The sequence below is a fragment of the Chionomys nivalis genome, chromosome 5, assembly GCF_950005125.1.
Source record: "Chionomys nivalis chromosome 5, mChiNiv1.1, whole genome shotgun sequence".
Lineage (NCBI taxonomy): Eukaryota > Metazoa > Chordata > Mammalia > Rodentia > Cricetidae > Chionomys > Chionomys nivalis.
The window spans coordinates 89,352,478-89,377,755 of record NC_080090.1 but is presented as its reverse complement, the minus strand read 5'-3'; the positions used below and the strand labels follow the sequence as shown (position 1 = coordinate 89,377,755).

General features: G+C 39.6%; 1 protein-coding gene across 1 annotated transcript in view; it reads left to right on the top strand.

Annotated features, from left to right (window-relative positions):
* Thsd7b (thrombospondin type 1 domain containing 7B) overlaps positions 1-25,278 on the top strand; it is an 871,002-nt gene that overhangs the window by 505,035 nt on the left and 340,689 nt on the right. The window contains exons 11-12 of the mRNA XM_057770607.1: positions 10,599-10,728; positions 15,654-15,757. Coding sequence (XP_057626590.1) covers positions 10,599-10,728; positions 15,654-15,757 — 234 coding nt within the window. The remainder of the gene's footprint in view (positions 1-10,598; positions 10,729-15,653; positions 15,758-25,278) is intronic.

The window sequence follows — 25,278 nt, the reverse complement described above, 5'->3', positions numbered from 1 at the left end:
CTTCTCATTCCCCTCCCTCCCTTCCTTCATCCCTAGAGCCCTCTACTTTTCTAATTGTTTAATTGCACAGTGTTTAGTTGCTTAAAGGATTTCACCTTTCTTCTAGAACACTCCAGAATACCTATACAGTTTTGGTCCCTTAAACAGAGTGGTATGAATTGTAACTCCAGAATACATTTATGGAGACAGCAGGCTGGAAGGATCTAGTGGGGTCTCCTTTGTTCTTCTTCTTCCTAGAGCCAAAGTCAAGACGGAAGAATGCCTTCACTCTTTCTATCTTTTGGACATGCGTTTTTTTTTTTTTTTTTTTTTTTTTTTTTTCTGGTCCACAGACAAAGTGTCTTCAGTCTTCTGTGTGCTATGTGTGGTGAGGAACAGAGTCTGACTAAACCCTGCCCCATGCTCTAGCCACAGGCTCTACCTCCTTTTTCCTAATTTAGCATACCTGTTGAGTGTAGGGCTCACCACACTCCCACAGAGACGTTTTCCTGAGGGCTTGTGTACAGAAATGTTTTCTCACTGTCTTGCTTTTATAAACAGTCACTTACAAAACATTGTTTAAAAAAATTTCAACCATAATCTCAAGGGGAACAAAACAGGAATGAGAGTATAACCAAAGGAGCATGTCAACCAAGATAACACAGAGAAAGATGGGTCTTCATTAGGGTTTAAGATATTGATATTATGATGTATACTGTGTTACCACTGTATCCTCAGTAGTGTAACTGTGGCTGGTTTTAAGGAGAGCCCTTCTATCAATCTGCCCCGAAGCATTAGTATGGAAATATTATAATCACTGAATTAAAAAAAATCTAATTTCAGTGTATATGACTGATCTGAGTCAGAGATGATAAAAAGTCACCCATGATAATTACTGGTGCTGGTGGTCATCAGTGGGTTCTTTTGATAAGCTATATAACTTATAAAATTAAAGTGATACAGGTTTTAAATTCATTAAAAACAAATGGCTCCTGAGTTGTAGTTTGATCATTTCAGAAGAATTTTCAAAAAATATGTTATTAGAAATTAATGTCTCCATTTTCCAATAAAAAATGTGTTGTGGGCAGCTGTGTGTGCATTTACAGGTTTCACTCATTCTATTCTTTTATTAAACAACACTTCGTTTGGTTGCTTACTGGATTTCAAGAGCAACAACAAGGCTACAAGAGTCCCATTCTTCAGCAAAAAGTCAAGGATGAGAATGGAGTTTTAATGAAACATGGAGCATGAGAAGGGGCTTCCTGAGCAGGTGGATGGGAAAATCTTTGAAAGAGGTGATTCTCTGCCCTGTCCCTAGGGAAGCATCAGGATTAATTGAATGGAGAGGCAGGAACTAAGTAGAACACATGTGGACTTGTCCACCAGCTTGCCATGTTTGCTCACTAGAGACTAGACCCTGGACTAATGACTTCATCTCACATCACGGGTTGAGTCCTCCTCCTCCGAAATGCTGAGCAGAAGCAGCAGTTCTGGTTGAGAAGATTTCCTTTCACTTGGGAACATTTGCGGAATCATAGGATAAATCTCAAGCTGGGAGCTGAGCAGACAGAAAGGGTGTTCATTTTTATCTATATACATTGTATACACACAACTTAAAAACCCTTTTCAATGGTGTCCTTAGAGAGTGTGTTCACAAGGCAAGGTGCATGGGGTGTGAATCCCCACTTGGGACATCACATCGGTGCTCACAAACTTTCAGACTTGACACATTTCAGATTTTCACATGACAGAAGTTCAGCCTGTGCCCAGTTATGCATCAGAGGCTCACCAATGAGGTATTCCTTCCCACAGAGGCACGAAAGATCATTTCCCAAAGTCCACCAACCTTGGATTCCAAACTCTAATTTTAAGAAGTTATATTAAGATGGAAAGTCTGAGCTAAAAATAGAGCACAAAAAACAAACAAACAAATCAACTAATAAAAAACCCAGGAATTTCAAACAGCAGCACTTTATGTAGTGGCTTCAAAAATAACCAAAAATTTCCAAGAACCAGTAAAGATAACCATTTGCATGAATGTGTCAAGAATCTTTGTTTACCTTTTCATAAAATCTATGGTGGAAAATGAGAACTTCAATACTTTGATTTCAGAGTTATTTCCTTTACCAGCCCTACTACTATCCCTCAAACAGAAACTGGCCTGACGTTTAAGGTCTGTTTTATCCCTGGCAGTTTGCTCTCAGTAAACCAATTTGTATCCAATACACACATCCTGGAAGGGGCTTTGAGAAATCAGGATTTAAGGAGCTGAGCCATGACGGCTGATGATAGATTTTGAACACAGCAAACTTCATCACAACAGATGATCAAGCAACCCAGTTCATCCTCCTGTGAGGAAAATGTGTGACGACAAAGAACCAGGTGATGTAGCGCTTCCAGCTTCCTGTGCTTCTTTGAGTTACATTGTTCTTCTTCTGTGACCCAGAAGCATCACCTGGATACCATCTGTCCTCCAGCCTTTAATACAGCCTTACATATAAATAACATCCCTTTTTGCCCTCCAGGGTATAAAGCATTAATAGAACAGGGCAGAGCGAATTATTGGAGAGAGTTTTCCTAATATGTATTCCAGTATTCCTGGCTGATGGTGGACGGCGTCTTGAGCTCCGTTGCAGAGGGCATCTGTGCCCACAGAACCTGTTTGTATGCACACGACGTGGTGCTTGGGTCTTAATGCTGATGGAGTACAGCACATTAGGAACCCTGCAGCAGCCATCCACTCATTACCTCATCATCTGAAATGAAAAGAGGTCAAGATGGGGCCAGGGGATGGATAAATCCCTGTCATAGCAGCACACATCGGCAAGAAGGAAAGACAAGTGAAGCTCATCAGTATAAATGGGATTGTTAACCCCCTTGTTTATAGTACACACGTCTAATTACACCCATTACAATGTACTTGGCTGGAGGGCAGGTTGCAGTTTTAGATGTGTTAAAAAGCAGTGATGATTTACTCAATGCCTTTCCCCCTGTGGCTTGTTTAAGCATTCTGCATGTTTGTTTTCTCCTGTTTACATGTTGGGTGAATAAAGGACTTGGCTGTAATCGTGCAAAATCAAGTGTTCTCTAAGCCTGAAAACTTTTCTTGTTGTCAACACAACAATTTTGAGACCCCATACAAACAGACGTTCTGATTTAAGTCTTTGGGCTGGAAGAAATGGGGATTTGGAAGGCATCTGAGACACAGCCAAGCTTGATGACTATATGAATCAAGTAGACCTTGAGATCAGGCCTAGGAGGCTTGAGGATGCCCCTGCTGCATAAGATGCACCCTTCAACTGTAGATGTTTTAGTAGCAGTGGTATTGTTTTGTGGGACTCCTAACTGTAAAAGTGGGGGTGTCTCTGACTCCTTCACCTGCCTTGGGACCCTTTTCCTCCTACTGGGTTGCCTTGCCCAGCCTTGATTTGAGGGAGTGTGCCTACTCTTGTTTTGCCTTGTTCATGTGATAGCCCTAGGAGGCCTGCTTTTGTCTAAAGGGAAACAGTGGAGGAGTGGGTCTGGGGGAGAGAGGAGATGAGGGGAGACTGGGAAGGGTGGAGGGAGGGCTAGCTGTGGTCAGAATGTATTGTATAAAAGAGGAGTGATTTTATTTTAAAGCAGCTGTGGTCAGATATACAAAGTAGAAGAAAATGGAGAAAACCTCTCGAAATTTAAAATTATTGTCTAGGCTTTAACAAGTGTATGACACCAAAGACAAAACATGTTTATTTGTCTTGACTCTTATTCTGAATAGATTACGCAAATATGAGGATGAATTGCTCCCTCTGAAGTATATGTGAAAGGCTTACACAGAAGGCATTTTAAGTTCACCTGTTGGTTTTTCTTTCAAGGTTGCAAGAAGCTTTAAATCCCATTTAATCAGGCATTCCTAACTGCTGTCCTGTGAATTAGCCAGGCCGTATTACCCACACAGGACAAATAAGAAAATTGAAACTCTGAGATGTTAAGTGCATTGCCCAAGGTCATATAACAACTCAGTAAAATGAGCTGGGATTAAACACCACAGTCCAGAGATTTTGTCTTTTGCCAGTTCCATTGAGTTTGAATTTCTGTTGCAAAGTGAAGGATGATTATGAAAATTTAAGAGTATAGAATACATATTTTTTCCAGGCAACATTTTCAAGTGTGAGAAATGGATGGATGTGCTAGAGCCCTTTCCCAACATTCCTAGAAAGTTTGGCAGCAAAGTTTGGCAATCTTGTTAAATTCACCCAGGTCTAGACAAGGTCTTTGGCTCCCTGAAGATCTTCAAGGCTGTGGGTGCTTGACGCACCTTCTCTGTATACATGGTGCCAAGATGAAGAGGGAGGTACTGTGTGGATAACTTTTATCACTAGCACATCTACTACTTCACATTTTTAAGAACCTCTTAGACTTTCATTCTCCTTGAACAAAGAAACTTGTTTGTCTAGTTGTACATCAGGGAAGTTGCAGTTAAAGGAAAATCCCGAATTCTAGTAGCTACTGGAGTAACAGAGGGATAGCTGGCCCTAGGAGGTAATTAACGTATGACTGATTATGAAATATGAATCCTTCCTAAAATATCACTGGAAGCATGTTTTTGCTTCCAGATGGTTGGAGAGAGATCGCAGCATATTTTTCTCTTGGAATGGTTCACTCCTCTGTGAAACTCAGTGGGCTGAGAGGGAAGGGTTCAAAGCGATGTGCCTGGCAGAGGGATAGTGTCATGAAGCATGCTGCATCCTTGAGGTCTATCCACAGTGAGGACATTTGAGAGACAAGAGGGGTGTTATTTGGAAAACCAGAATACTGCAGGTGGCATTGTAATAAATATTCTGTTTTGCTAATACCAACCATTCTGTTTTGCTTTGGTTTTGTATATCCATTTGTCTCTGGGAGCCCCTCTCCATGTGGCTTCATCTCCAACCCCAGGTCTCATATCTTCACCCCTGCTCTGATATGCATGATCATCTCTTGCACTGGCCCGTTCAATCAGTTATAAACTTTGTATCTGTGCTTTACTATAAAACTCTGACTGAATATTATCTAGCATCGGGTCTCAGCACTCATGGCATTTTTTTCTGTGTGATGTACTCTAGTTTACCTAGATGCAAAATTTCACAAGTCATTTTTACATACTTATTTCATCCACTTTTGTTACCATTGTGCTGGGAAATGGTGGTATAGGTACCTACCTTGATTCTATAAATATCCCTTAGTACTTGAAGTCCACTCACGTATTTTCTATGTTAAAGATAATTCTTTAATTATTCTTTAATCTTTAAATTATCATCTTTTCTAAATGTTATGTCTTTCCTCTATAATTAATAATGTAAGCTTAATTATCCCTCATGCGCTAGTGATGACAGAATATGCATCAATCAAAAACTGAATTCAAGTGGATTGTTTTTTAGCTATAGTCATTCTTAAGTAATTGTTTATGTTTGCAAACGAGCATTTTAACTTATTGTTATTTTTCATGAGCCAAATGAGGTGGGAACTATCAATCACATTACTGATGTTTAAATCTTTTGCAGATGTGTGGGCAGCTGAAGGACTGCTTGAAAGGAAACTGTGTTTAGAAATCTTCCCTCTAGAATGTTCCGTCTTAATGGAAAGATCATAGACTTAATGTCTGTGCAAGGCTGTCTAATTGTATACAAGTGATTTCAAGAAAATGCTTTCTTCTTTCACTGTCCATTTCTTATCTGTAAAATGAGAACAATTATAATAATAATGATAGTGGTAATAGTAACAATCTCAGGAGTTATAACAATAAAATAAGGCAGTGTATGCAAAATGCTCAGAGTGGATCCGACAGTAAGCTTATGGACAATTCTTGTAAGCCTTTTGTTTTATAAGCATAAATACTCTCCCTGGATCTTCTATCTGAAAGACACCATATCTACTTTCATACCTATTTCCCATAAGTCATCCTTCTGTTTAGTCAGTGGAGAAGGAAGACTTTGTCTAGTACCATTTCATGAAAGTATCCTCAGTTTGCCTACTTTGTCTTGTCTGGCCTCACAGTATAGATGGAGGCTGCCAAAAGCATTTGTTTTTCTTGCTTTTCTTGAGCTGATACAAATTCATCACCCTGACACTGATTTCTAACATAGAGTGGTGTGATAATATCTGTTTTAGTACTGTTCTAGCTGTGCACACTGCCTGCCTTGTCTTTGCCACAGGATCACTATATCAAATCTGCTGTTCATGACAGAGTCATAGAAAACCCTTCTGTAACAGAAGAAGCGACAGGCTGCTTGCCCTGGCCACCCGGCTAGCTCAGTCAGTAGAGTATGGGACTCTTAATCCCAGGGTCGTAGGTTCGAGCCCCACGTTGGGCAACACTCTGTAGTAAGGAGGAGCAGGCTGTGTCCCACTGCCCCACTAGCTTATCCCCTAAAATAACCACATGGAAATTGTATTAAATTACTGCCTGGCCCATTATCTCTGGCCTCTTATTGGCTAACTCTCACATCTTGATTCAACCCATTTCCAATAATCTATATGTCACCACGTGACTGTGGCTTACTGGCAAGATTCTAACCTACATCCGTCTCAGGCCGGAGATTCATGGCATCTGCCTCACTTCCCTTCTTTCCAGCATTTTGTTCTGTCTACTCTGCCCCCCTAAAGGCTGCCCTATCAAAAGACCAAGGTAACTTCTTTATTCAACCAATGAAAGCAACACGAATACAGAAGGACCTCCTACACCACCCTTCAGAACTTCCTGCTCACTATGACCACCCAAGGAGAAAGGCACATGCACACAGAACTTAATGGATGTCCTACACATCCCGATATTGTTTCTATACCACAAACTCCTTATTAATTCAATGCCCCTCTTCCTGTACATTCCCTTCATTTATATAACGTGACATTGTTTTCCTCTCTATAAACATTTTACCTGTATGATAATGAATGATTTTTATCATAGAATCCATCTTTTCTAACTCCTCTTGAATAACCACTGGACATAGCTCTCAGTATAACTCTTATACATGGCATTTGAACTATTTGATCTGGAATTAAGGCAGAGTGCGTGCAACTGTGTGTATGTGTGTGTGCACACTCGTGTGCATGTGTGTGTGTATCGTGTATGCTTGGTATGGGAGTGGGAATGGAATTCATTAAGCTCTACCATAGATCTAGCTTTCATTGGGTGTTTTCTCCCCCCCCCCCCCGTCTTGTCCTCTCTTGCTCTCTCTCCTTCCCTTCCTCCCTCCTTGCACTCTGAGTCAGTGCTTTCATTAAGGTTGTTTACAGGGTCATGCATGAAGATGTTATAGACAGGAGCATGAGGAACTTACTAGTGACTATTCTATGGCAACCATTTACTGCTATTAACTGTCTATACATCCCCAGGGAAGGGACAGGCTTCCTCAACCATTGCCTTCTTAATGTTTTATAGTGATATCACTCATTTCTTCTCATTATTCTTGCTATTTATTTAAAGTCTCTTGAGATAATATGAGAATAGCATACATGCAAACCCACACTCATGTGTAAATTCTAGCTAAGTAATAATTTTCAGAATAAGCACAATGCAGTTGGAATTGATTGGGAGTGGGTGGAGAGATTTCCTCCTAAAGGCATAATTATTTACAAAGGCTGTCTACACCCAAATGAAGATACTGTGATCCTGAAGAATAATTTCTGTGGCAGTTTTCGTTACTTGTCGCTATTTCTATATTCATTCATATGCTGCATGGGAGGGATGATCGTATCATTTGTTCTGTTTGATGGCATCCTCTCTTCTTGGAACTTGGCATTCCCTAGTAAGAAACAAGTCTGTCAGATGGGCAACTGAGGGAAATTTAATGAAGAGGCATTTTGACTATAATATCATGAACTAATAAGGGAAGATAGTTTAGAGCCTGGCCAGTGACATTGGGGAGACTCGACAATAAGGGAAGATGGTTTAGAGCCAGGCCAGTGACATTGGGGAGACTTGACATTGATAGTGGAGGTTGCAGTTAACAGATAAGGCAACAACCAGAGACGAGCGCCAGTAAGGATGTGTACAAGGATGGTGGCTTACAATCGGAAGGGGAGGGGCCAGAGACAAGTGCCAGCAAGGATCTGGGAGGATGGTGGCTTACAATAGGAGGGGGAGAGGCAGCTCAGAGGATGGCATCCAGTAGAGTAATCACTTGATCTCCTTCCTCCTGTCCCCTTTTTATTCCTATCTGTGACCATCTTTCCATTAGTCACGTTACAAATGATTCAGTGTAGAAGAGGGACTAATGGCATCCGAGCATGCTGAGCCCCTCCCATGTATACAGCAGCTTATACAGGGACAACATGGGGTCTGGAGAACACACAGCGAGGGTCCTATCCATCTCCACTTCTGGCTCCAGGTCAGGACATGCGCGAATGCTATACTCCCCTTTCTTTCTGACGACCTCACAACAGACAGGCACAGATTCGAAAATAACCAATTATTTTCAAAAGTAAAAAGTAAGGTTTGTCTTTAGGGAGGAGATCAAAACCCACTGGCAAGAAGAGAGTGTGGAAGTAGGAAAGTGGGCACGTACCATGTGGAGCCACGACCTAACTGTTGTAGAGTGGGGACAATTGAGAGGACAATCCACCGAGTTATGAGGACTGCAAAGCAGTAGAGAGGACTGCAAAGCAGTAGAGACTGGGGAGATAGAAACCAAGAGTGAGGACGAAGACTGGAAAGAACTATTGGTTATGGAGTGACTAAATTAACAACAGAGGCATATAAATATCTAAGCAATTAAAAAGAATTGAAAAGTGAAAGGTAAATTCCCATCAATTGCAGCAGAAGGCCATCATGTAACCTTAAAGGTCAGGCATCAAGAAGTAATGACAAAAGTATGATTTGGAAGTGGCCACAGTTTAAATATGGAAGCAGAACAATTAAATGTTCATTCTAAACTTGGCAGTGGCACACGCCTTTAATCCCAGCACTCGGGAGACACAGACAGATGGATCTTTGTGAGTTCAAGATCAGCCTGATCTGCACGGCGAGTTCCAGTACAGGCTCAAAAGCTACAGAGAAACCCTGTCTCGAAAAACCAAAACCAAAAAAAATAAATAAATAAATAAAAATTTTCTTCTAAAGAGTGAAGCAGAGGCAGGAAGTTGTGGGTCAATTGCTCTGCTCTGTAAGTTTCCTTGTATTGGTGTTTTTTTTAAAATCCATGTGCACACATAATTGCCACAAACGCTCTTTTTCTTCTTTTGTTTTGCTCCATTTAGTTTACTGGCTTTCTAGAAATTAACTTATTAACCTGGTAAGGTCCATTACCTGTCCCATATCTACCAATTAATTTCCTTATGTCCTGCACATGCTCCTTCTCCATTCTTTGTGCCTCTCCTAGGCTTGCCCCCTCTTTCTCAACTCCCTACTCCCAGATGCACATACTCACTAAATGTCCAGCGGCTTCCTCTGTAAATTCCTCGCACTTTTCCATCTCAGTCTTTTCTCAGACTTCTTCCTGACCTGAGATGGTTTTGTCCTTTGCACTTTAAATCTGTGCTGTCCACAGATTAAAGATTAAATTTCTTAAGAAAAAAAAACAAAAACAAATGCTATCTCTGCCCCTGATCCTGCTCACACTGCAGGTGTCTTTGTCTACCAGGACTGTATCCGCCCCTTCTCTTCCTGTTTCTTTGTAAGTCCTGTAACACTAGAACTTTAGTTGCATATCTAGTGTTAGTAGTAAATCCTGAATGTGGTAATTGAAATCATTCCTAACACGGTAACATAAATTGACAATTGTTGTCACATAGGATGATAGTGCACTGACATGTCTATGTTGGTCTGGTGTGGTGCCTACTAACTCTTCTCAGCAAAACTTGGAAATAAACAACATTCTGCTCCTGATGATTTGTACTGTCTTTCCCAAACAGATTGAGTGTGAAGACTGAGTATCCGTCAATAATTCAGACACTATTAATTTTAAGAGAAGAGTTTCTACCTCCTAAGACAGCCTGTAAGGAGATATTTCAAACTGAAGGAGGAGCCACACAATGGAACTCCAAGCCCTTCAGCTGCTCTCTGAGCTGAAGAAGGGAGCATGAGTCCCAGAGCGTAATATGGTGTTCACATGCCATTTGAAGTGTAGGGTATCACTAACTTAAAATACATTGGGGTCTAGATAGATGGCTCAACAATTAAGAGCACTTGCTGCTCTTATAAAAGACCAGGACTTGATTATCACTACACACATACATAGCAACTCACAGCTCTGTGCAACTCTGGATTCAGAGTTGGATGGCGTTTTCTGCCCTTCCCACGTATCAGTACTCACTTGGCTCATAGACATAAATGCAGGAAAATGCTCATACCCACACACAAATAAAAACAGTATACATCTTCTTTCAAATGCTGTTTAAGTTAAAATGCATTAAGAAAAAAGAAAGCAATGCTTGCACGTCAGAGTGTCCAGATTTGAATAACATTTGGATTTAGTACTCCATGTAGAGCTTCTCTCCCACAGGAGGGGGAGTGAACACCAGCTCCCAGCATCCGCTGCTCTTGTCTCTGCTGTCCTTACCAATCTGCTTAACTCTTTCCCGCTTTCCCTCCAGTCACTGCCTGAATTTGATCTGTGGTGATGTAACTAAAGGGACTATCATTTATTTCTTATTTCCTTCAGGAAATACCACAGTCAAACAGTCTCGGTACAGGATTATCATCCAGGAAGCAGCCAACGGAGGGCAAGAGTGCCCAGACACCTTATTTGAAGAGAGAGAGTGTGAAGATGTCTCATTTTGTCCTACATATAGGTAATTAGTGACTTCTGAATTATCATTAGACCTGAGCATAATTGTACAATATTTTCTTTCATATATGGTTGCTTAGTGAATTTTTTGAAGTTGTAACATTTTATCCTTTCAAATATTCAGTAATCTTCTTCTCTTTACCAGAATGTATTCAGAAAGAAGAAAGAGCATGAATACCCAATTAACAGAAGAGTGAAGCTGGGGCATGATTGGCTATAACTGAGCTACCAGAATGGCACCTCTTCTGCAATCAGCTTTCTAGATAATGATCCTAAGAGAGACAGGACGAGCTTTTTATCTGGAATACACACACATGTTATGCATACACATACAGCCCTACACCCCTACACACAAGCATATATTACACATCCTTACACATAAATACAGACACATATACACACAATCATACACAAACACATATTAACACACTCATCCCTATACACACACATGCATCCACATAGTTACAAACACATACAGATACACACAATCACACACAAACATATATAAACACACAGAGTCCTATACAAACCTGTAAACAGAAACATACATCTATAGGCATATACACATAGAAATTTAAAAACACACATACATATACACAAACACATACACATACATGAAGACTTACAAATACAACATACACAAACACATACTCATTTAAACATGTACACATGAAAACACAGATACATCCACATGAAGATACAGACACACATATAGACACATACACATGTATAGAGAAATACACAAAATCATATACACACACATGTATACCCAGGCACATATACATAAACACCCACAAACACCTTATAAACACATATACATATCAATACAATATATACATACATATATGCACACAAATACAGAAACACACAGAGAAACATAGATGCATATACCCACATAGACATACACATGTGTGTACCAATACACCTATAGACACACACGTTTACACATAAACATGTGCCTGAAAACAAAACACAAATAAATACAAAAACTACCACACTGTGAGGTACCATAGTAATTTTATTGTTCTCATCTTAGAATTTTGAATAAGCCATTAAAGAAATAAGCTGAGTATGGTAGCATGCACTCATAATCTGGTTCTTGGGAGGATCATAAATTCGAGACTATCAAGATATGTGTGTGTGTGTCTCAAGCAATAAATCAGATGCATGTCTATTAACCAACTGGATAACTGGATGATACGTTTTTAATATCATTTTTATTATTCCTGGCAAATTTCATCCACATATACAATGTATCTTTGGTGATACCTGTTACAACATCCCCTTCTTTTAATAAGAGGAAAAGGCTAACTCTTAAACTTTTTATGCTCCAGCTATCTTTTAGAAACTGGTAACTACTGTTTATGAAACCACATCCAAATTTCTTTTCCAAGGCTTAACCTTCCAGTCTTTCAGAATTTGAAAGTTTCAGATTCAGTGATAACATCATTTTTAAATAATCTTAGATTGAATGTAGTCCCTGATTTATGATAATAGCTCATGGTTTAAAAATCACTTAGTTTTACCAACTCGCTCAAAAATGTACTTTACAAAATTATCTAATGTTTTATCCTGATAATTTTAGAAACTATGTCTTAAAGCTGTGAGGCTTAAGGGCTAATTTATTCGGGAACCATGCAGTTTCATTGCTTTTCCAAAGAGCGCTCTTTTTAGGTACAGAGTCAGAGTGCCCCTGAGGAGCCCAATCCCACGGCTCTGCCATGCTTTGGTCCATTATTCCGATTTGATGGACAGTTTGGGGAGGATGTAGATAAACACTGGGATCAGGCCCAGTCTGCTCTTCCCCAAAACCATGGAGCCATTGTGGAATCACTGTCAGTAATCACCCTCTTGTGGTGTGGGTAAATATTGAAACTTCTGTGTCCAGAAAAATCACTCTTGGGGAAAGTAGCCAAGTGAAGAACTTAGCCAAATAAAATATTATCAGACATTTTAGTAGAGCCAGGGCCATTATAATCAGTGGAGATCTCAGAAACCTTGACGGACCGTTCGATTTTCCTCTGTTCTTGCTGTTTGATAGCACTTCAATTTAACCCATTTAACCCATGTGCGAACTGTTGTTTTTTTTTTTTTTTTTTTTTTTTTTTTTATTTATCTCCTGCCCTTTTCCCAGAAATCACTTCTGCTGTATCCAGATCCCATTTCTTGATAGGCACTTCAAACTGTGTCCAAGTTAACACAACAGTCTGACCATTGAACAAGGTCTTATAATGTTGATCACTGCGGTTCTAGTTAGATTTTACTTCCCCTACACTGGTATTCTGGATGAAGTTATCCCAAAAAACAAGCTTCGGTGTTTTTTTATTGCTATCTTTTGGTCCATTCTCTTAACTGCACTGAGGCCACATATTCACTTTTTCTAAATCAGAACAGAACTGAAATGCCTACTTATGTTATCTCGCATCATCCAGCATATTAAATTAGATGCTAAAGAAGGAAACAGTATGAAGACACAATCTTCACACAGAATAGACAGACATGCAACCAAGAGCCAAAGGTCCAGTCTCAGGCTGTCACTTACTCTGACTTAATTCTAGTTTATCGTCTTAAACATCTGAAAACTCCTTTCCTCCCTTTCTATCTACACAGCAAGATAAACTAGAGTGAATACCCTGGCTTCATGCTGGTCCGAGAAGTCTAAGTAAAGTTAGCTTAGGGAATCTACATGAGTAACACATCATGATTCTAAAGGTGTACAGGAGGATGTCACCGTCTCAGCTGTTGTGGATGGGACCATGTTGAAGGAATCTATGCATAAACAAAGTGGATTTATTGCTGTAAAAACTAATTGCTGGTTATTGGATCATGGCATGCTTTCTATTTATCTGTTTCCTGATTCTAACCAAGTTCTTTAGCCACTATCATTAAGGAAGCCACTCAAAGGTGAACAGTGCTATTTCTCTTTCTTGGTCACACTTTTTAAGGGGCTTGTGAGACGAGGGCCTGTGGGTAAAGCAGCTCCTGTCGAAGCAAAGGTCTTGGCTCATCTGAAATAGACCATAAAAGCATACTAACTGGAAAAAGAAGGACATGGGTAGACTGTGGCCTTGAGTTTTCTTGAGTATAGAAATCATTTTAAGAACAGAATCCATCCTCTGTGTACCAAAAACTTTTATTAACTTGTATTAAAGTTACTTTTATTAACTTGAGGAAGGTAAACAGAGAGAAGCCAGGTGACTTCAGGGATCATTTCCTCAGAGAAAAGCAAGTCCTGATAGCTCATCAGAAAACATCCATTCCTCTTCCCTAAGATGAGGTTTTGGATAAGGTTGGTCCCTAGAGTCGCCGTTTACACTTTGCTCCATGACCGACGGAAATGGTAGAGTTATGTCTGAATCCTAGAAGTGCCATATTTAAAAAAAAAAAAAAAAAAACAAAACCACAAGAGAATGGATGAGAAACTTGCACTCCAAGCTTTCAAATGTTCCAACTCTGAATCTCCTATGTCCTGGTGTAATACAGGATTGCTCCCTTGTCTTCTGTACATTTAATTTTAAGCATATTTTAAGCTTCTCCTTTATGATTTTTTGTATGAGGTAAGATTTGTACATGAAATGTTCAAATTCCCTAAAGTAGAATCACAACTTTAATCATGAACCTGGGTGGAGAGTGAACTCAAAAATCAACTCTTATCATTCTCAGCACTTGCTAGGGTTGGGTTTTATTTTATTTATTTATTGCAACACATGATATACATATGTATGTATATATGTCTGTCTGTATGTATGTATATAAATAGAATATATAGGGCATGGCAGTTTTCTGTCTAGACTGCCGATCACTTCTATCCCATTAGCCACCCATGTCCCACCAGCCACTCCCCCAAATAACCATACAGAGACTTAATAATGAGTATAAATGCTCAGCCAATAGCTTAGGCTCAAATTTAGCTAGCTCTTATAATTTAAATTAGCTCAGTTTTGTTAATGTATGTGCTTCCCTGAGACTCTTTTACCTCATGTACATACTTCCCATCCTTCTTATTTTGTATCTCATGGCTTCTCTTCAGACTCTTCCCTTCTTATCACCAGCATTCTCATTGCCCCCAAAATCTTGCCTAGCCATCAGTCATTCAACTCTTTATTAACAAGGAGAGCAACCCATCTTTACAATGCACAGAAGGATTACTCCATAGCATATAGGTATATGTGTGTGTTTGCATATGCATATATATACACACATGCACACACAATGTTTTAATACATACATATATGTAAGGTTGACTACTTAGGATTTGACAACCTGTCATGAGAATCAAAAATGATTCTATCTTTTAGCAACCATTAACTGCCTGTAATTCATCATATAGGTTGGGACACTGTGAGATGCCAAGTTACATTGTCATTATGAAGGTCTTTTTGAGACTAACAATGTTTTTGAGATTTTATGGTTGCATCTTCCCTATCATATACAGAAGTCATTATCTCAATGCAGATGTCCTGATTCTCTGGCTCTTTGAATCCTTGGTCTCCTCTTTCATGTTTCCTGAACTTGGGTGTAGAGGGGACACTGTAGATGTATCTGTTGGGGTTGGGAAGTCCATGGTATGCTGGTTTTTTTTTTTTTTTTTTGAACAATTGTAGATTTCTCCAATAGTCTCAGTTACTACAGAATAACTTTCCTTTAATTAAGGGTGAGGACTATGTTTACCCAAGGTATAAAGATAAGCTTTTATAATGCAGTTATAAATTATACTGGCTTAGGAAACTGGGATCTTCTTTTGGGTCCATGATCCTAAAGCCACGGATAATTGGCAAGGTTTACAGTACTGGGCATGATTTGCTTCAAGTTCAGGCTAACTGAGCCTTGCTCTTTCTATTTCTGCATGTCTAAGTCATGTATTGAAAGTACTTCCTCTGCGTATGGGTCGTGGTAAACATTCTGTTGTGCTCTTTCTTGTGGTCACAGGTGGAAACTGCAGAAATGGAGCCCTTGTATCTTGGTTCCAGAGTCTGTCAGGCAGGGGAGAATGGGCACCAGTGAGGCATGTGGGAAGGGGCTGCAGACAAGAGGTAAGCCAAGTTTGAAATCGCTCCCTCTTCCTGTGTGCTTTAAAGTCGTATTACTCTGTACTTGGTTGTTGAGTCTTCTATTTGGGCAAGTTGTGATATTTCTGGATTAAGCTATTTATATTTATCAGTAAATTCGCTCTTGGCATTAGTAAGTGTTGTTAGGTAAATATCATCATTTAACCATAACCTTTCACTGTACCTCAGTACTAAAGCAAAACAATAAATGAATATATCTCAGTCATAACTGACCTCCATGTCCATATTTGAATGTATCTTGGATATCGGCCAAGAAGTTGAGACGATGCCAAAATCACATCTAAAAGTATACATTACACTTTGTTTACACTGCATGTTTATGTGATGATTAAATAAATGAATGGAAACATGACTGGGTAAATTGACTAATCTTTATGATCCTGGCTTAAGCACAATTGTGTGTGTGTGTGTGTGTGTGTGTGTGTGTTTAACATGCACGGGAACTTCTAAAAGGCATTGTGATAGACAGGCTTTTGTGTCTGAAATAGAGGGAGATTTATTATGGTCCTCTAGGAAAGGCAGGAGATCTCTGAAAAGCAACCATGACCGACTGCTCCTTTTGCTGCCTCATTCCTAATCCAGATGCTGGTTCTGTGAGGCTTGATAGGCAGGACTGAAAATGCAGTAATTTTCTCACTCCCTGTCTCCCTGCTTTTGTTGGAGCTTGTTGGGTTCTTATCCAGTCACAGAACAAGAGAGGTCGTGTCACTCAGAAACAGGCGGAAGATAAAGGAGATGTGGTCTAAACTGAAATCCAGAGGACCTGTGGAACATCGGAGTGGGGATTTACAACACCTACTTTTCTTCCTTCATCAGCTTTAGCTGCCTGACTGGGTAGCATCAATGTACTCCCGACTCCCTCTGCTCAACCACACCTGAACAAGATTGAGTTTCTTTTTCTGACCTACAGATAATGGCATTTGGGAATTAATATTGTCAGGTATTACACATTGGCTATTTTCTTGAATGCCCAGCAGACAACCTTAAAAACCCTTTTAAATATTAGTATTATATAATTAATAAAAAATAATGAGTCACTGAGTTTTGGAAAAGGCCTTCAGTATGAAAGAAAACAAATAAAAATCAATGGGTGGGAAGGAATACAACAAAATTAGTATAGGAAGTTAAACACCAAAGTTCTAAGAATTCCAGAAAAATAAAACAAATATATGAAAAATTATCAAATAAGGAACCCAAGAGAATTGCCAATTTGGGAACCTGTACGTGTCTTGTTTTAACAAGGTCAACATGATTGAAACGACTTACATCAGGCCTTTCATTGTGAAATTCAGAGACTTAAGAGAGTAATCGGGTTTCTAGCTCTCTGAAGTAAATTACAAGCCTATCTCCTAAACACAGGAGTTCTCATCATCAGCTTTGGAGAGAGAAAGGGAACAAAGCAATCCTTAAGGCACTGAAGAACAGGGTCCGAGTCTACATCGTAATATCACCCAACGGCAGGGAGAGATGAAAATATCTGTAGAAAACTAAATCCCTAACATTTGCCTAAATGCATCCCATCTCCAGAGACATCTGGAAGATGTGCTTCACAAAATATGACTTAACTAAGAAAATTGGAAATTCCTAGAAGAGAGGACATTCTTTCTGTTAGAGAGAAAGGGGATTGGGGAAATCCAAGACCAAAGTAGTCTGTACCCCTGGCAATATGGTATACAGGAAGACACTAACCTGCTCCTTCTAATGCCACTGATGCTAATACTTTGACTCAGGTTCCTATTCCACCCCACTGCAAGCAGTCTTGTCTGTGAGAATTCTCTGTGACTTACAGTGACACAAAATGTCCCTGCCAAAGGTTTGTCTGTGTGTGTTACATCCATTGTGATGGAAACTGTATGTGTGGAATGCCTTCATCTTCTCTCTCACTCTCTGGATCTTCTGTAGCTCAGTGGATCTTAGGCCATACGGCAGATCCACACGAGTCATGCTTCCCTATTGCCATCCTAAATTAAGAATGCTGGCAACCTTGCTGAGACCCCCTGCTTGGCAACTTCAATTCTCTACAGTTCACTCTTCAACACTGGGACTAGCTTTGTAGTGTTTTTTTCTAGTGTGAAACTTTTGAGAGTGTCTAGAGCAGCGGTCCTCAAACTGTGGGTCACAACTGCTTTGGGGATCAAATGACCCTTTCACAAAAATCAAATTTCAGATATCCTGCATATCACATATTTACATTACGATTTGTAACAGTAGCAAAGTTGTAGTTATGAAGTAGCATCAAAATAATTTTAAGATTGAGAGTCATCACAACATGAAGAACTGTGTTGACGTCTCTCAGCATTAGGTTGAGAACCACTGCTCCAGAGTAAGGTGCCTTTTCACCTGTGTGCAGGGAAGCTGTGAAAGATGAAACCTCAATGGCAGTGAGAATTGATAGAAACCCTACAGGAGAGAATTCTAGTCCTTCCTACGGGGAAAATCCATGACTTTAGTTTCTTTTGGACTTTGTTGAACTAACTCAACAATAAACTTAGAAGATATATATCTTAACCACTGTTTCTATGTTTCATTCATTTTTTGGTATTTTTAATGATTATAACTCTAGAAATATAAAAATCTATTGGTTTATTTTATTGTATTTATGTTGTTAAACTCTTTATTTGGTGCACAGTTAAAATTCTTTTATGTAATTCTCTTCTAATCAAGGAAAAACAAAGAACGGGAGCAGGCAGAATTTCAGTTATAGCCAAATGTCTGTATTTTCATCAGGGCAGAAAGATTTAGGGTTCCACTGTCAGAAATACCCTGTTCTTCACAGAGAGCCAGGAATTTTTCTGCCCAGCTGATTGTGCTTAATTTGAATATGGAAAGAATATGGGTTCATCCTTTATGACAAATGATGACACAGAAGAAAGAAATATGTATTCTCTTACTTTTTAAAATAAATAACTTTGCTTAAAGTGGTAAGCATTTTAGTAATACAAAGAGAAAATGTAAGAATTCTATAATTTCTAAAAGTATGAAATTATCTGTGGAGTAATGTTAATTTTGCAACCCATAGTGAATCTTTCAAACTGCCTTAAAAGACACCCAGACTTTTTCCCTTTTGATAGTACCCTCTTTATCTGTTGTCAAAGGCCCCCTGTTATCAGAAGGACAACACTGGCACTGTAATAGAGATGAAATAAAAGACAGAGGATTATGTTCTGTGTCTTAGATGTTCTTGACATCTTGGTGTGCCTGCATTCTTTCTCAGTTTACTTTTACTGAATAATGTTTATGAGAAATTCAGAAGGCAGGTCTCTAATCATCAAATCTTTCTGCTCTTTCTGAATTTGTTCCCATCACAATGAGAAGCACAGGCTTCTCACCTAGTAGTTTAAGGAAATCTGTATGCTCTGCCTTTAAAGAGTCTCCCTAAAATTTACTGTGTTTTTCTACTTTTAAAAATGCAAGAAATTATCCAGTATAGGACTAATTCTTGTTCCCTTTACTTTTAAAGAAAGGTCATAGTAAAACATTGTAGGAAAAGTTGAAGGAACAGCGAGCTCTAAAATTGCAATTTTATGGCAATAATAATACTTGGTTTCCAAAGATGAAAATATGTATGCTGCATGCATATCTTTATGTCTATTATTTTGGTAAGGTAAACTTGATGTCATAATTTTTCATAATCAAATTTTTCTAGAGTCTTTAATTCATGATTGAAATAGTAAAATTTGATTTATACAATTTCACAAACTCCTACAAATAATATGATGTAAAGTATATATTCATAAAGCACCAAAATCAATCAATAAATTATACAAACTGGATTCAGAACAAACTACTCATATTGTAAATCTGAGTACTTTAATTCTCTAATAATTTTTGTCTTGAGTGACATTGTCTTCGTAGAAAGAAGGGGAGATAAAGATCACCACCTACCATTAGCTTATCAACCATCAGTCTAGAAAACACATATAATTACAGGACAAATACAATATACAGTCTGAAATAAGACATCATAGCTTGTCAACCAGATATCAATACTAAACTGTCAGTCTGAGTCTGGCACTGTGACAGGATAGCTCAGAAAAAAAGTCAATGGAGAGAAAAAGAAGCATCTTGGCTCCCTTTTTGAGGACTCTAGTCCATGGTCAGTTGACCCATTCCTTTTGTAAGTAAAGTGAGGCAGAATGTCACAGCAGGGGTATGTGGCTGAGAAACCTGCTTGCTTCCTGGCAATGGGAAGTTAAACAGAGACGTGCAGGAAAAAGCCAGGCTCCTAGCATCTGTTACTAGAGTGCAGTCACAATGATCAGCCTTCCTCCCACTCTTCCCCATGTCACAAAGTTCCTACCATCTCCTGCTAGTGTCAAAGAATGGAAACTAAGCCCTTACACACGAGCCTTGGAAACACTCGAGATCCAGAGTCCAGCTATCAGTCACTTGTACTTTGCTCTCCTATGACAGATGTATTTCTTCTTGGTTGACAGAGAGTAAACTTGTAAGTCTTTGAGTTCTTATTTTCTAAGTAGAGGTATATTTTTATTACATGCGTTGGTTCTGTCCTGTTCACCTACATGGACACCAAGGTTATTTTTGCAGGTTCACTCGTGGAAACATGTTTCCTGGTCTGGATTATAGTAATCAAGAACTGTAGTCAGAGTTATATGTAGTTTTTGTCTTTGTTATTCCATTTGGTTTGTATTCCTTGTTGAAGGAGGAAGCAATGTGGTTTCTGGGAAGAAAAGTAGAGTGTCCTTCCAGACTTAATCACAAATGAGCTACATATCTTTGGCTGTGGGCACAGTCAGTTAGGAATGGAGAACCACTGAGATCTGCCCCAAGAAACCCTTTCAGCAATACAACTTTTCTAAGAGGCAGAAACATCTATGTATTTTTTTGTGTGTGTGTGAAATTATAGGAGGGTGCTGCCACCTTGCACAGCTTTGAGTCCTGAAAACCTGATTGTGGTAATAGACAGTGAAGAACGAACATACAGACAAACAACCTTCTTCTCTGGCAGAGAATTCCTAACAGTAGCCTGGAAACCCAGAGCATTTATTTTGTGCATTTGAGTAGAGGAGATTGATTTATTGTAGACAATCAAAGGTATGCTAGCTCATTCATGTTAGAGGTCTCTGTAGGAAAACAGCCACAATAGAATGTTGAAAGAGGGTGTTTGGCTGCTTGTTTGTTTCCTGACTGCCCAGACTCCCAAAATAATCACACAGAAACCATATTAACTAAATCATTGCTTGGCCCATTAGTTTTAGATTCTTATTGGCTAACTCTTAAATATTAATTTAACCCATTTCTATTAATCTGTGTATCGCCATGTGGCTGTAGCTTACTGGCTAAAGTTTCAGCGTCTGTTTCTGGCAGGACTACATGGCTTCTCTCTGACTCCACCCTTCTTTCTCCCAGCATTCAGTTTAGTTCTCTCTGCCTACCTAAGTTCTGCCCTGCTGTAGGTCCCAAGCACTTTCTTTATTCATTAATGGTAATCACAGCATACAGAGGGGACTCCCACATCAGAATGCTATGGTCTTTAAATTCTTCAAACAATGTTAGCATTTTCACACAGACCAGTGGAAGCTCGACCAATCCCATGTGCCTGAGGCATTGAGGTCTTTGACATGGTCATGCTCATGTCCATAACACATTCACTTAGGGATTCACCTGCTGCTTACTCATTAACTCAAGTCTTTATCTGATTTCCACAGAAGAAAGGGTATGACTCCACTTACCAGATCAATATACTAGGGTATCTGATGTAAGTAATGAGCAAATACTTCTCTAGCACACTAGTGTCAGTATCTTTCGTGAAGTTGATCGAAATAACTATGTTAATCCCACAGGAAAAAGTGATTGGGTTTCAGTATTTGCTTTATTAAAGAATGCTCATAGGCCAGGCATGGCCATACTGTCTGCTCAGGAGGATGAAGTAGAAGGAACCCAAGTTCAAAGCCACCCTTCCCTATAAAGTAAAAGCCTGTTTAATGGAAACAAAGCACCAACAACATAAAGACAGCAGGGCCAGAATGTACAATTGGAGTGCATAATGTTCTTTTTAAATATATATATATGTGTGTGTGTTAAATATATATATGTTAAATATATAAATAAATAACTAAATAAATAAATAAATAAATAATTTATACAGTATTCTGTCTGCTTGTATACCTGCAGGCCAGAAGAGGGCACCAGACCTCATTACAGACGGTTGTGAGCCACCATGTGGTTGCTGGAAATTGAACTCAGGACCTTTGGAAGAGCAGGCAGTGCTTTAACCACTAAGCCATGTCTCCAGCACCATGTATAATGTTCTTTATCATTTCAATCCATGTCTTAGTTACAGGCACCAAAAGATTACTTATAAGTATTATACAAAGAGTTTAAGAGTCATTCTAAAACATATTTATTTTTATTTTATGTTGTATGAGTGTTTTGCTTCTCTCTGCACCATCTGTGTCTGGTGCCAGGGAGGCCGGAAGAGGAAGTTGAATCTCCTAGAACTGGAGTTATGGACCACCAAAAGCCACCATGGGCTTATGGGTTCTGGGAACCAAAACTGGGTCCTTTGTAAGAGCAACAAGTGCTCTTAACCACAGCCCTAAAGAATCAGTTATTGAAAACATCTCTCTCTTAAATATAATTGCTGAAAGTGTGAAAATAAGAACGAGCAGGTTAGGCTGTGGAAATTGAATTGACAGGGTAGGACAATTCTCAGAATTAAACAATCCTGGGAGTATAACAAGAGGATGGGCTTGATAATCCCATAGGCCTTGCTTTGGAGGGGGGAGTGCTCAGTTCACAGCAGAGACTGCATTTTAATGAAAGTGAGCCACAGCTCTTGGAGGCATGTTTCAATTCCTTTACGTGTTTCAGGGTAGGATTATCTCTGTGGCTTTTGTGATTTGCTGCAGGTAAAATATGCATATTTTAAAACTCGATGATAAACTAAATATAAATATTAAAGGATATTGGCAACCTAAGGCAGAATGCTTTAGTTACACAGTGTTAACTAACTGTTGCTTTGGTATATCATCTCCTTTCACTAGCTTCTCTGCTTTTAATATAAGAAGCTGTGACTCCAAGGGCACAGTAACCCTTCCACTGCATCCACCTCACTCATATCCTCAGAAGATGTTTTACTAATGAAATGAATGCTTCTGGTGAGGGTGGATAAAGGAATCTTCAATTGCTGAATGCAGTCATTTGCAAAACTCCGGGTTTCTCTCCAAGTCATAATATTCCCAGTTACAGAACTATGTTCCCTTCAGGAATGCTGATATAAATTTCAAAGTCTACAGGAAATAGTGTATATGTAATACGATTACATGTCTTTTGTGTAGAGCCAAATCCCATCTCCTTAAGGAGATGTGCATCCCCTGACTTCCCTTTGCAGGGTAACTGAGGTGGAGGCATTTGTTTCTGTTTATCTAGAGCTCTCTCTCAGGACTGTAGCAAAGGGAGATAGATCTGTGCATAGCCGTGTTCCTTCCCAGGTGAAAACCAAACCCCAGCGCTCCTTCCAGGTAGAAGCAACTGAACAAGAAGCTCACGGTTGTGCCAGTGGCTGTAAAATCTACCCTGGTGCATCAAGCCTATCTAAGTTCTGCTGAGACTCTGAGAGGTACAAGCCTCAAGACGGTGTCTTTGAAGGCCAGCCACGCTATGAAGAGTCACATGGCGAGTAAAGCAAAAACTATGTAACCCATTTTAATTCCGGACTATCGAAAGTGAGAATTAAAGGACTACTGGAGTCATTTAAGACAACAAGCACCAGAAGTCATCTGTTTTCTGGAAGGATCTGAAAAATAAGAACTGAAAGTAGGAAGCATGGAGCTCATGGAGCCTTTGAACTTATGCCAGGAAAGAATTTGGGAGCTCGCACTAGAATAGTAATACCGAGGATGGATTAGAAGGAGCACAGATAAAAGGCATTTAAGAAAAAGAAATCGATGCCATCCAGTAACTAATCTTACACACCGAGAGAAGCATCACAGTGAGTTGAAAGCACTCGGCACAGACCAATGAGGACTGGACAACGCAGACAAAAAAACTGGCATAAATTATTGATACAAAATGAGCAGATGACGTATACACACAGAGAGAGCTCTTGTTTGGATATTAGTTTAGTCAGGGTTCTCTAGAGGAGCAGAACCAAGAGGCCAAAGGAACCCAAGGCAAAATGCTCTTCCTATTGACACACCCTTTTTATCTGGCTCCCCGAGATGAGGCTGCTCACAATCCTGGTGGGTCTTCCCCTTCAATCAAGGCCCTCAGGATGCTCTTCAGATGAGATTTCCTACTCAGGTAATTCCAAATGTGACCAGGTAAAATTTAAACCAATCTCGTAGACATCAGGAGCCACCCATCCACACACGCAGAGCTGGAACTGTATACTCAAAAGCTGTAGATAATACCGTGTGCTTTAGCAGTTCAAGAGGGAAAAGGTGTGTAGAGGGCAAGTATTAGAAGACTAGGGTCAAAAGAATAGACCTTTCCCTCCAGTCCAAAGCAGTCTGCCTCCAAGGCTGGTTCCCCTCTCAGGACTTGTGTAAGATTGGTCCAACTATGTCAACTATCTTCGCAGAGCCTCGGTTTTTCTAGGTGGAATAATTCCATCGTGTTGCTGCTTTTACACGTGGTTATGGCCTCTCTGGAAGTGTTGTTTTCCTTTCCCGTGCAAAGCTGGGATAATAGTTATAATTGCACTAGCGGGAGGAACTGTGAATATTTCCAGTGTGCTTCTTAGAAGCAAGCTGCTGGGATCTGGGGAGATATTAACCGGGTTTGTAGGAAATGGTGGCAGCTGTGGGGCCAAAGCATCTTCCTATGGGAAAGGCTTGATGAAAACTTAGCGTGTGAAAAGTTAATCAAATTGGTCCAATGAAGAGACTGGTGTTTTTTTGTTTGTTTGTTTGTTTTTTTTGGGGGGGGACAGTGTTTTCCATACTCCCTCGTCTCCAGCCTGGTGTTTTCCATGAGATGGCAGCATAGTTACCTGCATAGTATTGTAAAATACATGGGGGTAAAAACTTTTAAAAGCGGTGAGTGTGACATTATCAATGTTTCATAAGACAGAAAATATATTATATTTGTTAATCAAATAGGTATAAGTGAATAGACCCAGCCTAGTCCCAATATAGTGATTGAAGATTGAAAGAATTCATAGTTTTGGAAATAAGGGCCTGGAGGACATGGTTATTGAGCAGGTAATATTACAAATATTTTTCAGAAAAGACCAAGAAAGAAGTAAACTATAGCTCAGAGTTCAAAGATGAGAGATGTCTAGCCTGGCCAAATATGAACATAAGATCAAAAACACCAGTGGGAGAAATACATAAAGCTGCTAGGAGGGAGGGAATAATTGAGATGGCAAATGGGATGTACCTGAACGAATGGGCGAGTTCAGGAGTTAGAAAGCAGGAAGTCCCTTTAGTCTTCTGCTCTCTGATGAGGAAGCAGAGTGAGGGGACGGAACAATGAGGAAGACAGCACATGTTTCATGAGATGTCCCTGTGTCCACACCA